The following is an 18168-nucleotide window of genomic DNA, read 5'->3' on the forward strand; positions in this document are numbered from 1 at the left end:
ACCCCACAAACACCTTTCACAACATATCTGCACACAGACACTAGGACCCCTCCTCACATCCACAATACTGTAATCAGAACAGTGGGGTGTGATGTTTACATACAACACGTGGTAAAAAGAAACAACAACATGAGGGTGTCATATTCATATCCACCTTGTAAAGCCCTGGCCACTCAGAACAATGGGGTTGATATTTACATACAACATGTGGGTGTGATATTTACATCCTAGGTGGAAGTCCCCCCCCCCCCCCGCCCCCTCATAAATCAACGAGGTGAGGAATAAAGTTTGACAGAAGCCCCCCTACAATAACTACTAACACGTATAGTACAAGCACACACACAGCCAGAGATGTTAAGCTGTTGATGGTAGCTCAGTATGGTGATAATGGTTTCCCATCAGCATGATACCTGCCATTGCGTCAACTGGAAATGCTGCTCAGGATATTACTCACTATTGTTTTGGCAATAAATAAGACACACAGAACCGTATGCAGTAGTGATGACGTTGTGCTTTGTCAACAGCACTCCTTAGACCTCTAACCAACATAGGATTACATGATTCCATGTAAATTAATGGAATAATCCATGTGTATCATGTGAATTCAGGTCCGGATTGTCCTCTTGTTCTGGTCTGTGAGTTCTGAACACTGTGTTTATCAAGGAACAGAAGGATCTGTTCAATCAAATTTGATCAACAGGTTTCAGCGGAGAACAAGATATTATCTTTGCACTTCCAGAATGTGGGGGTTCGTTTCACTAACAAATTAGACAAAACATCCCCCAAAAGTTTCCAGACTGTGAGAAGAGCTGTTCACAGCACTGCACCTACTCCTCCATCAGTCCCATGCAGACAGAATACAATTGGAGTTTGTTGTGCGTAGCCCTGACTGAAAGAGGCTGCTGATAGCCAGTTGGGATGGGCTGCCTCAGTGTTCACATGAAGAACAGGTGTGTGTTCAGGCCTAGAGGGATGTGTCATCCCCACCTGGCTTTATAAGGACCAAAGAGCCTCAAACCTCTGGGAAATGACTGATTACGTGTGTGTGTGTGTCTGTGTATGTGTGTGTGTGTGTGTGTGAGAGAGACCTGTTATTGTCAGACAGTCCTCTCAGACTGTCTTTAGGAAAGTAACACAGGGTCCATTTCCTCAAAGCTCTTGTATGTCATGTATTGAAGCATTGACTTAAGCGTCAATATACATGATGCAATTCATAGGCATCATGTCTTGTGATGTCTATATCTTTGGAAAATAATCACAGACTGACGCTCATAAGCTGATACTGGGTTGAACATATACAATGGATGTTAATATATGTTGGAGTTCAGGCTTTATATAAAGTTTAAGTGAGTGAATCCTCACAAAACCCAGACCTAGTAAGACCATAATTTGGGGGATTTTCACAAAATGTAATCCATAGAATAATCCTTTGGAGGAAGGATTGTTGACATATATTTTACATTTGTATTGTTGTGGAAATTCTTACACAGGGACACTCGAAGTTAATCTTAAATGAATCATTGTTTATTGTCAGCAAGCTGGAGAGGTCACAGTCAAACTTAGATGCATAAAGTACCGGTCTGAAGTGAGCTCTAATGGGACAGTCCCGTTAGTTCTCTTATATACTGCAGACAAGTCATATTTGCATGATTTAGCTTATTCATAATTAATTCATAATTAACGTTTGCTTCATTCATGTGACCGACCAATACTGGGTCATGCATGTGACAGACCAATACCTCACAAGGCTTCTTCTCTCTAAGCTGAGACCTTGAAACTGAGATATCCCTTTCTCTAAACAAGGTTCTGGGCGTACTGCCAAATTGCAGATACTGATAGTGAGGATTCGTTCAATCAGTCACTTGCATGAACACAGAAATTGGTTTATAGAAAAGCACAAACAGAGAACACAGAAATGTATAAATAGAAAAGCACCAACATAACATTTTCCATCACAGTATTGTCGTGGAAATTCTAATCAAAAGGAAGAGAGACTGCAGATTCTTCAAACAATCATACTTTAATATTGATTAATTATTGCAATAATGGAGCTGGTCAACGTACCACCCGTAGGTGATTCGTTGAGAGCCCGACGACCAGGGTCGGGTCTCAGTTTTTATAGAAAGATACAATCTCATTTGTGTATGTGCAGTTTAGCAGGTGTGTGAGATCATGGTGGGAACATAGCGCACAAACAAGTGATAACGACAGTTTTGTTACTCCTTTCTGCTGATATAATTGTCACTACTGCTCAGGATAGCCTCTGTTCTCTTCATTTCTCCACACAGCTGTGCCCTTGAAAGATAGGAAAAGAACAGGATGGACCAAAAAAACTGTGGTCACTCTCAGAGGCTCTTTGTCTTTGGCCGTGTGACCAAGCAGCACACAGACAAAAATGAAAAATACTGGCTTCCTCTTACATGAGCAAACATATTATTAAAAATAGGTTTAATACAGCGCATGCACATAACATAAGCTTAGCATTAAGAACTATTAAAGTAATTCTTCATTACATTGTCTCTGCTATACAAGCTTAAAGAGGTTATACAGGATTTTTCCCTCACAGTATCTAAAAGCAAAATTGAGAAATAATGTTTTCAAGTTGGCACATTTATGACATTTTGGCCTTAACCAGGCCTCCTTTAAGACTCCATATTGTTTCATCTGTAGGTGCTACAAAGCAAACATTGATGTTATATGACGTTTTACCACTTGCTCTGTAATTTGAGTAGTGTTTTGATTTCAATAACTTTGTAAATATTGATATATAAATATTGATAATAGACAATTTTTTATTTAGCTAATTTTTCAATATATTGTTGAACATAATATACTCTACAGGCATATCAAAGTTCCAGAGTGGGATCTCTGCTGCTTTTAGAGTTATGATCCAATTGGTAAGCATTGCCAACAAAGTGAATGTGAAAATTGATTAAAAAGGGTCACCCTCATCTGGTGATTTGCAGGATGTGCAATGATACAAGTAAAATGATTGCTGTGTTTGGTTACATTGCCTACTATGCTGTTTTCTCTGTATAAAATGGGCCATAATTTTGATATGCCGTAGAGTATATTATGCAACAAAAAAAAATATATAGAAACATTTGCTGAATCTAAAATGGTATTTTTTCTATATTCATATTTATATTTTCCAATATTCCGAAATTAATATAATAACAATAAAATATATATGCAAATACTACTCATATTACAGAGCAAGCAGTAAAGCTTCATACAGTGAGGGAAAAAAGTATTTGATCCCCTGCTGATTTTGTACGTTTGCCCACTGACAAAGAAATGATCAGTCTATAATTTTAATGGTAGGTTTATTTGAACAGTGAGAGATAGAATAACAACAAAAAAATCCAGAAAAACGAATGTCAAAAATGTTATAAATTGATTTGCATTTTAATGAGGGAAATAAGTATTTGACCCCCTCTCAATCAGAAAGATTTCTGGCTCCCAGGTGTCTTTTATACAGGTAACGAGCTGAGATTAGGAGCACACTCTTAAAGGGAGTGCTCCTAATCTCAGCTTGTTACCTGTATAAAAGACATCTGTCCACAGAAGCAATCAATCAATCAGATTCCAAACTCTCTACCACGGCCAAGACCAAAGAGCTCTCCAAGGATGTCAGGGACAAGATTGTAGACCCACACAAGGCTGGAATGGGATACAAGACCATTGCCAAGCAGCTTGGTGAGAAGGTGACAACAGTTGGTGCGATTATTCGCAAATGGAAGAAAAACAAAATAACTGTCAATGTCCCTCGGCCTGGGGCTCCATGCAAGATCTCACCTCGTGGAGTTGCAATGATCGTGAGAACCGTGAGGAATCAGCCCAGAACTACACGTGAGGATCTTGTCAATGATCTCAAGGCAGCTGGGACCATAGTCACCAAGAAAACAATTGGTAACACACTACGCCGTGAAGGACTGAAATCCTGCAGCGCCCGCAAGGTCCCCCTGCTCAAGAAAGCACATATACATGCCCGTCTGAAGTTTGCCAATGAACATCTGAATGATTCAGAGGAGAACTGGGTGAAAGTGTTGTGGTCAGATGAGACCAAAATCGAGCTCTTTGGCATCAACTCAACTCGCCTTGTTTGGAGGAGGAGGAATGCTGCCTATGACCCCAAGAACACCATCCCCACCGTCAAACATGGAGGTGGAAACATTATGCTTTGGGGGTGTTTTTCTGCTAAGGGGACAGGACAAATTCACTGCATCAAAGGGACGATGGACGGGGCCATGTACCGTCAAATCTTGGGTGAGAACCTCCTTCTCTCAGCCAGGGCATTGAAAATGGGTCGTGGATGGGTATTCCAGCATGACAATGACCCAAAACACACGGCAAAGGCAACAAAGGAGTGGCTCAAGAAGAAGCACATTAAGGTCCTGGAGTGGCCTAGCTAGTCTTCAGACCTTAATCCCATAGAAAATCTGTGAAGGGAGCTGAAGGTTTCGAGTTGCCAAACGTCAGCCTCAAAACCTTAATGACTTGGAGAATATCTGCAAAGAGGAGTGGGACAAAATCCCTCCTGAGATGTGTGCAAACCTGGTGGCCAACTACAAGAAACGTCTGACCTCTGTGATTGCCAACAAGGGTTTTGCCACCAAGTACTAAGTCATGTTTTGCAGAGGGGTCAAATACTTATTTCCCTCATTAAAATGCAAATCAATTTATAACATTTTTCACATGCGTTTTTCTGGATTTCTTTGTTGTTATTCTGTCTCTCTCTCATTAAAATTATAGACTGATCATTTCTTTGTCAGTGGGCAAACATACAAAATCAGCAGGGGATCAAATACTTTTTCCCCTCACTGTATGACACCAATTTGCATCCCAATGAAACATCAGGGAGTCTTAAAAGAGGCCTGGGTAAGGTCAAAATGTCACAACTTTGAATAATTATTTCTCAATTATGCTTTTAGAAACAAATGTCAAATATACGTCAACAATCCTTCCTCCAAAGGACTATTCTATGGATTCAATTTTTTTGAAACCCCCAAAATCATGGTCTTTTTTTGTCTGAGTTGCTTAAGGAATCATTCAAGTACTGTAGGACATTGCATGAATTTTCTATTATAGACTTTAAGGATAATTATGAACATGGCTTTAGTTGGAAATGACTAACTTTATTTCTATATGCTCAGGTTGACTTTCCCACGGAATCGCCCCTGTATGTAGGATGCAGAACAGGGTAGCATAGATGTTTTGCCATCTCTGTTTCCTCTGCTTCTCTAAATCACTAATCATCCACAGACACAACCTTTCTGTCTGTCATCTAACATTCTCTCTCTCCGCTTAGGATATTACTCACTTTTGTTTTGGCCATAACAAACAGAGAGAGTAAACAGAATGAATGCAGCAGAGATGACGTTGTGCTTTGTCAACAGCACTCCTTAGACCAAAATATAATTAAACGTTTTTCTGTGTATGTGTGTGTGTTTCTGTGTGTGTGTCTGTGTGCGTGCGCGCATGTGGCGTGTGAGAGAGATTATGCTATTGTCAGTGTCCTCTCTGTCTATCTGTAGGTGTGAATATCAGTGTGAACTCTTCAGGGACGTAACACAGGGTCCATTTCCTCAAAGCTCTCGTCTGTCATATACTTCGGGGAGATAGTGCATCTCTTCAGGTCTCAGGCAAGGTTAATCCTCATGCGAGTGTGTTTCACCAAACCACCTCTGTTACTTAGTGGTCTTTTAAAATGGCATTGACATAATCTTCAACTCCTCTCATCTCAAACTCCATATTCCCAGAATGTTCCCTCACCCTCTCCTTTCATCAACATCCCAAACTCAGCTTCCTTTGATCTACATGCAGGTTAGCAGAAACACACACATACTTTTGCGTACTTGTTTAGCCGGCATATGTAGGCATTTAACCTCTGGATGGCTGCCCAGAACAGAGCAGCCTGTGCAGGAAATGTAATGCAGTGAAACTAGTATGTAGCTGATTGTTGTACATTTTTGTACATTGCCCAGGGGTGATTTTGAAAGACCACACACACACGCACTTTGACACACACAGACACGCTCGCAATTCGATTGCACGGGTCTGGGTATTTCAACCTGAGGAGTTAGTTTAACCAACATAAGTAAACAGTTCTCTTTCAATTCTGATTGATGCCATAAGGCAAAAATGTACAACAATCAACCACATACCATTTTCACTGCATTACATTTCCTGCACAGGCTGCTCTGCTCTGGGCAGCCATCCAGAGGTTAAATGCCTACATATGCTGGCTGAACATGTACGCAGAAGTATGTGTGTGTTTCTGCTAACCTGCATGTAGATCAAAGGAAGCTGAATTGTATTACCCAGTTCTGTGCTCTTTTCCCTGCTCATTAAGAGAGCATACTTAGCCCAGTGAGGGCTGTGATTGGCTCTTCGTCAGCGTTTGAGCACTGTAGCTGTATAAAACCCCAACTGTGGGAGGAGGCTTCACTAAGACACAGCGCACTACTGACTTACTGAGAGTACTACCAGTCATAATATTACAACCTTTTCCTCTGCACTCAAAACCACTGCAAATCATTCTCCTTGATTTGGATTTAGCAAAGAGGCAACATGTGTAAGGGATTAACAACACTGCCTGCAACCTGTTTGAAAAGGTAAGATGGCTATTTTAGTTGTTTGAGGTTGTTAGCATGTTGTTTTAGACTAGTAACAGACATGTAATACATGTGAAATCCTAACAAATAAATGATGTAATATCTGTACTGTAATGGGAGATTTTCAGACAGTATTGTATGTTGAATACAAGCCTTGTGTGCCAGGCATCTTGGTTCTGCTATAATAATAGGACACATGGCTGTGTCTTAATTAGATGTTTATACATTCTGTAGCCTAACACTAACCACTCTATCTCTTCTCCCTCAGTGCCAAAGACATCAAGCACAAGATTGGCTTTCTGCTCCATAAGCCTGAGTTTCCACCAGACCAGGAACATATCAAAGAGAAGACCAACACTACCAAGAGGTGAGTTTACAGGAGAATACTGAAACATTTTAACCTTGAATGTATTGATTGATTTATCATTTATTTATGAAGGACATCAATATTAAGGATCTATTTTACCAGGGAGACCTGTTGTATGAGAGCAGCAAACAAACAATTGATTCTAATCATCATACATAATATTGAACAACACACCAGATATCATAGATAAAACAGCATTCAGATTCTATGAAATGTATTTACCACACCATGGGGAATGATACTCTCAAGGCAATAACCAGTGTGCACGTAGGTAAAGAACTTTAATGCAGGTTGAATTGCTGTGTTGGAGTCCTCCCCCTAGGGAACATCTGCTGTCCCTAAACTAGTTAGCAAAGACAATCTCCAGCCTGACCTTTCCTTTCATTAGGACTAATCTAATCAATGCCCTTGCGATGAAAACAAATAGATGCAACCCGTTAATTGTCTTCACAATTTCCAGTATTGCAGTGGTGTAAAGTACTTATGTAAAATTACTTTAAAATACTACTTAAGTTGTTTCTTTGGGGTTTCTGTACTTTACTTTACTATTTTTTAAACTTTTACTTTTACTTCACTACATTCCTAAAGAAAATAATGTACATTTTATCTGACACCCAAAAGTACTCGTTACATGATGAATGCTTAGCAGGACAGGAAAATTGTCCAATTCACACGTGGTCATGCCTACTGCCTCTGATCTGGCAGACTCACTAAATACAAATGCATCGTTCGTAAATTTTAAAAACAAAAAAATGTTGCTGTCTGCTTTGCTTAATATAAGGAATTTGAAATTATTTATACTTTTACTTTTGATACTTAAGTATATATTAGTAATTAAATGTACTTTTGATACTTAAGTATATTTAGAACCAAATACTTTTAGACTTTTACTCAAGTAGTATTTTACTGGGTGACTTTCACTTTTAATTGAGTAACTTTCTATTAAGGTATCTATACTTTTACTCAAGTAAGAGAATTGGGTACTTTTTCCATAATTGTACTTATGGATCAAAACTGTAAATTGTACTTTTAATACTTAATTGACGTATTTTAGTATGCTTGGTTACTCATTAACTCAAAGAGGTGTATATGTTACGGTTGATGCTCATGGAAAATACAGTAGAAAATGTCCTGTTGTAAAGAGTATTATGTAAGATGGTAGATATGACATCTGCAGGTATCATTAAAATACAGGCTGTTAGCAATATGCAGGTCAAGACCTGTGGGATATCAACACACAACGGATGTACTGAAATCCGACTTGGGTTCAAATACATCTGTATTTGATTATGTGTTTTTAAATAATTATTTGCTGTGTATTTGATTATTTTCAATAATGTGGCCTGAATCAACTACTTCTATTGGAAGCATTTGAAAGTATTTTCCATTAATTTCCTCGAAATAGCCTACTTTGAAATACTTATTTCAAATACTATTTTCAAATACCTGGGTCAAATGCATGGGAGTGTATTTGAGTAATTGTATTTGAGTATTTATTTTAAAATACATGACAATACTTTCCAAGTGTATTTCCAAATACATTCCAGTATTTCTTTTATTACATTTTTTTATTTCACCTTTATTTAACCAGGTAAGCCAGTTGAGAACAAGTTCTCATTTACAACTGCGACCTGGCCAAGGCAAAAAAAGCAGTGCGATAAAAACAACAACACAGAGTTACATATGGGGTAAACAAAACATAAAGTCAAAAATACAACAGAAAATATATATACAGTGTGTGCGAATGTAGTAAATTATGGAGGTAAGGCAATAAATAGGCCATAGTGCAAAATAGTTACAATTTCGTATTAACAATGGAATGATAGATGTGCAAAAGATGATGTGCAAATAGAGATACTGGGGTACAAATTAGCAAAATAGATAACAATATGGGGATGAGGTAGTTGGATGGGCTAATTACAGATGTGCTGTGTACAGGTGCAGTGATCGGTAAGCTGCTCTGACAACTGACGCCTAAAGTTAGTGAGGGAGATAAGAGTCTCCAGCTTCAGAGATTTTTGCAGTTCGTTCCAGTCATTGGCAGCAGAGAACTGGAAGGAATGGCGGCCAAAGGAGGTTTTGGCTTTGGGGATGACCAGTGAGATATACCTGCTGGAGCGCAGACTACGGGTGGGTGTTGCTATGGTGACCAGTGAGCTAAGATAAGACGGGGATTTGCCTAGCAAATTATAGATGACCTGGAGCCAGTGGGTTTGGCGACGAATATGTAGTGAGGGCCAGCCAACAAGAGCGTACACGTCACAATGGTGGGTAGTATATGGGGCTTTGGTGACAAAACGGATGGCACTGTGATAGACTACATCCAATTTGCTGAGTAGAGTGTTGGAAGCTATTTTGTAAATGACATAGCCGAAGTCAAGGATCGGTAGGATAGTCAGTTTTACGAGGGCATAATGTGAGTCTGGAAGGAGAGTTTACAGTCTAACCAGACACCTAGGTATTTGTAGTTGTCCACATACTCTAGGTCAGACCCGCTGAGAGTAGTGATTCTAGTCGGGTGGGCGGGTGCAAGCAGCGTTCGGTTGAAGAGCATGCATTTAGTTTTACTAGTGTTTAAGAGCAGTTGGAGGCTACGGAAGGAGTGTTGTATGGCATTGAAGCTTGTTTGGAGGTTTGTTAACACAGTGTCCAATGAAGGGCCAGATGTATACGAAATGGTGTCGTCCACATAGAGGTGGATCCGAGCGTCACCAGCAGCAAGAGCAATATCATTGATATACACAGAGAATAGTCGGCCCAAGAATTGAACCCTGTGGCACCCCCATAGAGACTGCCAGAGGTCCAGACAACAGGCCCTCCGATTTGACACGTTGAACTCTATCTGAGAAGTAGTTGGTGAACCAGGCGAGGCAGTCATTTGAGAAACCAAGGCTATTTAGTCTGCCAATAAGAATGCGGTGGTTGACAGTCTCGAAAGCCTTGGCCAGGTCGATGAAGACGGCTGCGCAGTACTGTCTTTTATCGATCGCGGTTATAATATTGTTTAGGACCTTGAGCGTGGCTGAGGTGCACCCAACTACTTGTCTTTAAAGATAGATCATATCTGAATACTTACTTCGAAATGTATGTGAAAGTAATTGAAGAGTTTCATTCCATTTTCAGAAATGTTGGCAAATTAGCTTTTATTCTTAAAAAAACGTATAAAAGAGATTGGTGTGTTTTTTCACCATCTAATTATGGGGTTGGTTGTTCAATGACAGACGTATTTGTTTGAAATCTATCACTTGATAGTTTCATTTCAGAGAGACAAATAATCATGTTTTGTTGCAAAATGCTATATATCCGCTTCACTCTCAGGAGGAATAAGTAGTACTGCTAGGTTTTACACAGTCAAATGTAATAAATAAATCATACATTTGTGACATCAATATTATAAATTTTTATTTTTATGAATCAATATAGTAAAATGAAATCTATATGAAAAATATTTACATTTGACATTTTAGTATTTTAGCAGATGCTCTTTTTCAGAGTGACTTACTTATAGTTAGTGCATCCATCTTAAGATATCTAGGTGAGACAGCCACATATCACAGTTAAATACAGAATATTAACATTCCATTCCAGCTATACAATAGATATATAGTGTTTTACAACAAAACCCAGTTTAATAAACATCTAAAATCTATTGAATAAAAATATGAGAACAGTAATATTTTACAAACACATGAAGGTACCCATGAGCAATCATTTCTGACGAAAAAACACAAATGTGAAATTGGTGGATATAGTGTTTTGGAATAAAACTCTTCATTTGAGATATTTCAAATAGTATTTGAACCCAGGTCTGATTGAAATATTGGTTATTGTTAATCCCAGTATACAGGTGTATTAATGATGCTCTTTCTCTGGTTTTAGAGTTTCACCTACTGATGTAGAGAAATGGAAACAGTCCTTCAACAACCTGATGAATAGTGAAGGTGAGTTTGTCACAAATCGAAGGAGGCATTGTATGGACATACATTTGCATTTATGTAATTTAGCAGACACTCTTATCCAGAGCAACATACAGGAGGATTTAGGGTTAAGTGCTCAAGGGCACATTGACAGATTTTTCACCTAGTCGGCTTGGGGATTCGAACCAGCGACCTTTTGGTTACTGGCCCAATGCTCTTAACCACTAGGCTACCTACCGCCCTACTACTGTAGAATTGGGGAGTCTATCTTGCTCAAATGCGCTCAAATGTGAAAACATCTTCGATAATGGGATGGTGGTTTACTGAATTAAAAAGTTGTACAAAAAAATATTTGAATGAAGCTCTCTGCTGCCCCTTGTGTAGAACTCCTAATCCTCTGTCAAAACTCTGCCACTACCTATTACCAACCCACAACACTAATGTTACACCACAATACAGGACTACATGTCTTCAAACACTCTAACTTGAGTGACAATCATATCTCCCTCTCCCTTGTCTCTCTGACCCCTGTCTCTCTGTTTAAGAGACTATCATGATGCCTGTGTGGGCTGTAGTGTACTTGGCTGTGGGTTGTTGGGGACTTTACATGGCTCTTCGGCTGTGTTCTCATGCTCTGGTCATGTGCTACGTGTCTGTAGGCAATGCTTGGTGGCCCCTGAGGGCCTGCTGCTCTGCACCCTCTCTCTCTCTCTGTGTGTGTGTGTGTGTGTGTGTGTGTGTGTGTGTGTGTGTGTTTGTGTGTGAGCTTACTGATGGTCCCTGTGGTGTCAGGCTTTCTGTGGGGACACAGAGCAGGAGCAACGGCCTCCTGAGAACCATCCTAGCCTTGACCTCAAACATTCCACAGTTTCCTCCATGACTCCCTTCAGAGGGGTGCTCTCTGTTTCTCTCTTTAGGAGCATTTCATTAGGAGCATAATAGTGTGTAGCTTCATATCAATCACTCAACCCAGCACCCAGATTGACCTGACTAATCTATCCTCACTCTCTCTCTCTTTGTCTGTCTATCAGCTGGCCGTACAGTGTTCACTACCTTCCTGAAGGCAGAGTTCAGCCAGGAGAACATGGAGTTCTGGAAAGCTTGTGAGGAATACAAAACGTCAGCTCCAAAAAAGATGGCAGCTAAAGCCAAACAGATCTATGACCAGTACATCGAGGCAGACTCTCTTAACGAGGTAACATGGAAATAAAAATTGGCTTAAACCTTCCCTTGGTAATCTCTGCTATACCGACATGGTTTTATTCAAAGGCAGTATTCTTTGTTACACAGACCTGTTGTAGTCATAATACACTTATGAGTAATGACCCGGCTCTTTCAATACATCGGTTTTCTCCATTAAAAGCTTTTAATAATCCTGCATGAGTGCTTTTGACATGGATTCTGATAACACTTAATACATCCTGTTGATGTATCCTCTTTTTCCTCTTTAATGATTCCCACTTTCTAAAAGCACCTGTGGTTGTTCCTTTGGGATTGCCGTTTTTGATTTTTATAGCGCTTCTTATGGCACCTTTTGCTGATACAGTATCCATGTTGTATTGCATTACTTATATATCTCCATTTCCCTCTCCCTATCAGGTGAACTTGGACTCAGCGACGCGAGAGGAGACCAGACAGAACCTGTCTAATGCCGGCCCATTCTGTTTCGACGAAGCCCAGCAGAAGATCTTCACTTTGATGGAGAAAGACTCATACAGAAGGTTCCTCTATTCCAAACTGATCCAGGATCTGTCCCCATTGTCCACAACCACCCCACTCAGTGCTATGGAGAAGAGGGGTGGGAAGAGAGGCTGTTCTGAGAACAGTGGTGCATAGACGGAGATGGAGCGAGAGAAACATTGCCGATTAAAGCACTCTGTCATAATCTGTGAGGGAAAGAGTAGGTGGTCTTGAAGAGAAAACATATTGTTATGAGTGGGTGAGTTTGAATTTTTTCTGTCCATTGTTCAAGAGAACAATTTCAACACACATCACAAATTGCTTATTTTTGAGACGAGGGTATGCTTGGAGAGGGAGAGAAGAAAACTATCAGAGTTGTGATTTTTCAGGAAGAAATATCCTCCTCTTTCCCCTGATTTTCATTTTGTGAGGGTCTACTTTCGTTCCACTGAATATCTTCCAGAGCTCTAACAAGAGTCAAATGATTCAAACAGGCATTTAGGTATTTCATTCTGGTCAGCTCCCTGTATCCCCTCTGTCTGGCTTTCATCAAGGGCTCAAAGCTAAGTCATGCATCTACGCCAAAAATGCTTTCCGGCTTGAAAATGCTCTTCCTCAAACTGAGTGTTAAATTAGATGATAATTTCTGAATGAAGATAACTATGTCTGGATCAGCGTTAAAAGATCCTTTCACCTGACTGATGTTTTTGTTTGACTCTGTTTTTCTGTCGTTAATTTACCTTAGGCTAGTTTGTGCACTGCTGAGGTGTAGCTCACTTGCCCTCTGTTAACGTGCTGACGAAGTCATGACTAGGTGATGTTTTGATTCACAACACAGGGAAAAACAATGAGGAACTACCTCTCTATCCATCCCTATCCCACTTTTTGGGTGACCTGAACATTGACTGGTTAGCAACTAGCTGTCCTCTCAAAAGGAAGCTTGTGACTGTGCCTGTAATATGACCCAGGTTGTCACTAAACCAACTAGAGTGCATACCAATAGTGTTGGATCTGTGACATCCACTTGTATTGATCATATCTTCACTAATGCTGCAGAGCTTTGCTCTAAAGCAATATCAGTTTCCATTGGCTGTAGTCACCATAACATTGTGGCAATAACAAGGAAAGCCAAAGTGCCAAAGGTTGGGCTTAAAGTAATTTATGAGATCATACCAAAACAATTCTCAGGATTATTTTGTTGAAGATCTTGTGTCTTATGTGTATGAGGAAGTGAATCCAGATATATAACTGGAAGTATTTGTTAAATTATTCCTGCCAATTGTTGACAAGCATGCATGCACCGGGTAAGAAACGAACTGTGAGAACTGTTAGAGCCTGATCGATTGATGATGAATTGAAAAATTGTATGGTTCAAATAAATAATGCAAAAGAGGTGGCAAACAAGTCAGGCTGCTCAGCTGATTGGTTGACATACTGTAAACTTAACAAAAAGACAAATAAATGATATTACCAAAAAAAGATAAATGACATAAAACACAATGGAAAAATACTTTGGAGTACCTTAAATGATGTCGTGGGCAGAAAACCCAATTCATCTCCATCGTTCATTGAAGTTAATGGGTCATTTATAACAAAACCTTTCGATATTGCCAATCATGTCAATGACTCTTTCACTAGTAAAGTGGAAAAACTCAGAAGTGTAATGACTACAATTAACAGCGAATCATCATATTTTTGTATAAAATATCTAATAATGAAAGAGAAGGATTGCTGTTTTGAATGGACAATTTACTGTGGGAGAGGTGGAAAAACTATGGTTATCAATCAGTAATCATAGACAACCTTGATGGGAAACTATTGAGAATGGTAGCAGACTGTATTGCCACTCCTATTTGCTACAGTGCCTTCAGAAAGTATTCACACCCCTTGACATTTACCACATTTTGTTGTGTTACAGCCTGAATGTAATGTTGATAACATTTAGATTTTTTGTCACTGACCTACACACAATACCCCATTATGTCAAAGTGGAATTATGTTTTTCAACAGAAAAAATCTAATTAATTAAAAATTAAAAGCAGAAATGTCTTGAGTCAATCAGTATTCAACCCCTTTGTTATGGGAAGCCTAAATACGTTCAGGAGTAAAAATGTGCTTTACAAGTCAAATAATAAGTTGCATGGACTCACTCTGTGTGCAATAATAGTGTTTAACTTGATGTTTTAATGACAACCTCATCTCTGTACCCCACACATACAATTATCTGTAAGGTCCCTCAGTCGAGCAGTGAATTTTAAACACAGATTCAACAACAAAGACCAGGGAGTTTGTCCAATGCCTCGCAAAGAAGGGCTCATATTGGTAGATCGGTAAAAAAAAAAAGCAGACATTAAATATCCCTTTGAGCATGGTGAAGTTATGAATTACACTTTGGATGGTGTATCAATACACCCAGTCACTACAAAGATACAGGCGTCCTTCCTAACTCAGTTGCCAGAGAGGAAGGAAACCGCTCAGGGATTTCACCATGAGGCCAATTTTCAAAAGAATAAGGGGCAAATATTGTAAAATCCAGGTGTGCAAAGCTCTTAGAGACCCAGAAAGACTCACAGCTGTAAATGCTGCCAAATGTGATTCTAACATGTATTGACTCAGGGGCGTGAACACTCACAGTTGAAATCGGAAGTTTACATACACGTTAGCCAAATACATTTAAACTCTGTTTTTCACAATTCCTGATATTTAATCCTAGTAAAAATTCCCTGTCTTAGGTCAGTTAGGATCACCACTATATTTTAAGAATGTGAAATGTCAGAATAATAGTAGAGATATAGATTTATTTCAGCTTTTATTTCTTTCATCACATTCCCAGTGGGTCAGAAGTTTACATACACTCAATTAGTATTTGATAGCATTGCCTTTAAATTGTTTAACTTGGCCTTCCACAAGCTTCCCACAATAAGTTGGGTGAATTTTGGCCCATTCCTCCTGACAGAGCTGGTGTAACTGAGTCAGGTTTGTAGGCCTCCTTGCTCGCACACGCTTTTTCAGTTCTGCCCTCAAATTTTCTATAGTATTGAGGTCAGGGCTTTGTGATGGCCCCTCCAATACCTTGACCTTGTTGTCCTTAAGCCATTTTGCCACAACATTGGAAGTATGCTTGGGGTCATTGTCCATTTGGAAGACCCATTTGGGACCAAGCTTTAACTTCCTGATTGATGTCTTGAGATGTTGCTTTAATATATCCACATAATTTTCCTTCCTCATGATGCCATCTATTTTGTGACGTGCACCAGTCCCTCCTGCAGCAAAGCACCTCCACAGCATGATGCTGCCACCCCTGTGCTTTACGGTTGAGATGGTGTTCTTCGGCTTGCAAGAACCCCCTTTTTCCTCCAAACATAACGATGGTCATTATGGCCAAACAGTTCTATTTTTGTTTCATCAGACCAGAGGACATTTCTCAAAAAAGTACGATCTTTGTCCACATGTGCAGTTGCAAACCGTAGTCTGTCTTTTTTATGGCGGTTTTGGAGCAGTGGCTTCTTCCTTGCTGAGCGGCTGTAGTGTCGAGTCATAAGTGTACAGATGTCTAGATCACCCGGAGAGCAGTGTTTCCCAAATTGCAATGTCTGCTCTGCTCTTCTTCGTTTAAACCCAGTACTTATAATTTTCACAAGATATGGGTGGCTCCCTCTACTGTCCAATCCTCTGTCTTCTATGGGGCGTCACCCTAAAAACGGCTCTCTTTGAAACTAAATAAACATCCTCTCAGGTTCCACTTAAAACCTTATCAAAGTCATAATCTTAATACACTACACGGCCTTTCAGGTTATGTCGATATAGGACTCGTTTTACTGTGGATATAGATACATTTGTACCTGTTTCTTCACAAGGTCCTTTGCTGTTGTTCTGGGATTGATTTGCACTTTTCGCACCGAAGTACGTTAATCTCTAGGAGACAGAACGCGTCTCCTTCCTGAGCGGTATGACGGCTGCGTGGTCCCATGGTGTTTATACTTGCGTACTATTGTTTGTACAGATGAACGTGGTACCTTCAGGCGTTTGGAAATTGCTCCCAAGGATGAACCAGACTGGTGGAGGTCTACGATTTTCTTTCTGAGGTCTTGGCTAATTTATTTAGATTTTCCCATGATGTCAAGCAAAGAGGCACTGAGTTTGAAGGTAGGCCTTGAAATACATCCACAGGTACACCTCCAATTGACTCAAATTATGTCAATTAGCCTATCAGAAGCTTCTAAAGCCATGACATCATTTTCTGGAATTTTCCAAGCTGTTTAAAGACACTGTCAACTTAGTGTATGTAAACTTCTGACCCACTGGAATTATGATCCAGTGAATTGTAAGTGAAATAATCTGTCTGTAAACAATTTGTTGCTCAAAGTAGATGTCCTAACTGACTTGCCAAAACTATAGTTTGTTAACAAGAAATTTGTGGAGTGGTTGAAAAACGAGTTTTAATGACTCCAACCTAAGTGAATGTATACTTCCGACTTCAACTCTATGTAAATGAGATATTTCTGTATTTCATTTTCAAGATAAAAAAAGTTTTAAAAAATAACACTTTGTCATTATGGGGTATTGTGTGGAGAGCGGTGAGAAATATATATTTAATCCATTTTGAATTCAGGCTGTAACATAGCCAAATGAGGAGTCAAGGAGTATGAATACTTTCTGAAGGCACTGTATATATTTAACCAAAGCCTAAAGGAGTGTGTGTGTCCACAGGCGTGGGAGAATATAAAGTAATTCCACTGCCTAATAATAGTAAAGCACACTTTGCTGGCTCTAACAGCCACCCAATCATTTTGTTGCCTGTTTTTAGTAAACGGATGAAGACGATTGTGTTTGACCAAATACAACTACTGACTTTCAGCATGCATATAGAGAAGGGCACTTTACTTGTACTGCACTGACTCAGATGACTGATGATTGGTTAAAAGAAATGGGTAATAAAATGATAGTTGGAGCTGTACTGTATTTCAGTGCAGCCTTTGATGTTATTGATCATAAATTGTTATTGAAAAACTGACTTGCTATGGCTTTACATCACCTGCCATCACATGGTTGGAGAGTTATTTATCCAATAGATCCCAGAGAATTTTCTTCAATGGAAGCTTCTCTAACATCAGATATTTACAGTGTGGTGTCCATCAGGGCAGTTGCCTTGGGCTGTTACTTTATTTTTACAAATTAGTTGACACTGGTCTTACACAAAGCTAAATGACTGTGTATGCGGATGATTCCACACATTACATTCTCTAAGACTTTTTTTTACACAAAAATCAACTGGACTAGTTGTTCAGGTTCTGGTCTTGTCCTATCTTGATTACTATCCTGTAATATTGTTAAGTGTAGCAAAGAAAGACCTAGCAAAGCTGCAGCTGGCTCAAAACAGCGCAGCACTCCTTGCCCTTAACTGCACATACAGAACTAACATCAACAACATGCATGCCAGTCTTTCTTGGTTGAGGGTTAACAAGAGATTACCTGCTTCTCTTCTAGTTTTCATGAGAAATATTACTGTGCTGAAAATTCCAGATTGTCTGCATAATCAAATAAGACTCAGCTCAGACACCCATACATACCACACAAGACATGCCAC

General features: G+C 39.5%; 1 protein-coding gene across 1 annotated transcript; it reads left to right on the forward strand.

Annotated features, from left to right (window-relative positions):
- Positions 1-6449: 6449 nt before the first annotated feature.
- Positions 6450-14026, forward strand: LOC311148578 (regulator of G-protein signaling 4-like). The gene is made up of 5 exons (XM_084185562.1): positions 6450-6617; positions 6886-6984; positions 10864-10925; positions 11933-12096; positions 12501-14026. The coding sequence occupies exons 1-5, from the start codon at positions 6574-6576 to the stop codon at positions 12735-12737; spliced, it is 606 nt and encodes a 201-aa protein (XP_084041688.1). The 5' UTR covers positions 6450-6573; the 3' UTR covers positions 12738-14026.
- The last annotated feature ends 4142 nt before the right edge of the window (positions 14027-18168 follow it).

This window comes from Coregonus lavaretus, assembly GCF_964263955.1.
Source record: "Coregonus lavaretus genome assembly, chromosome: 21".
NCBI lineage: Eukaryota > Metazoa > Chordata > Actinopteri > Salmoniformes > Salmonidae > Coregonus > Coregonus lavaretus.

Bases quoted from the DNA above. Each gene is read 5' to 3' on its own strand.
- LOC311148578 (XM_084185562.1), top strand. From the start codon at position 6,574: ATGTGTAAGGGATTAACAACACTGCCTGCAACCTGTTTGAAAAG. The intron at 6,618-6,885 runs GTAAGATGGCTA...CTTCTCCCTCAG, and splicing joins CCTGCAACCTGTTTGAAAAG to TGCCAAAGACATCAAGCACA. The intron at 10,926-11,932 runs GTGAGTTTGTCA...TCTGTCTATCAG, and splicing joins CAACCTGATGAATAGTGAAG to CTGGCCGTACAGTGTTCACT.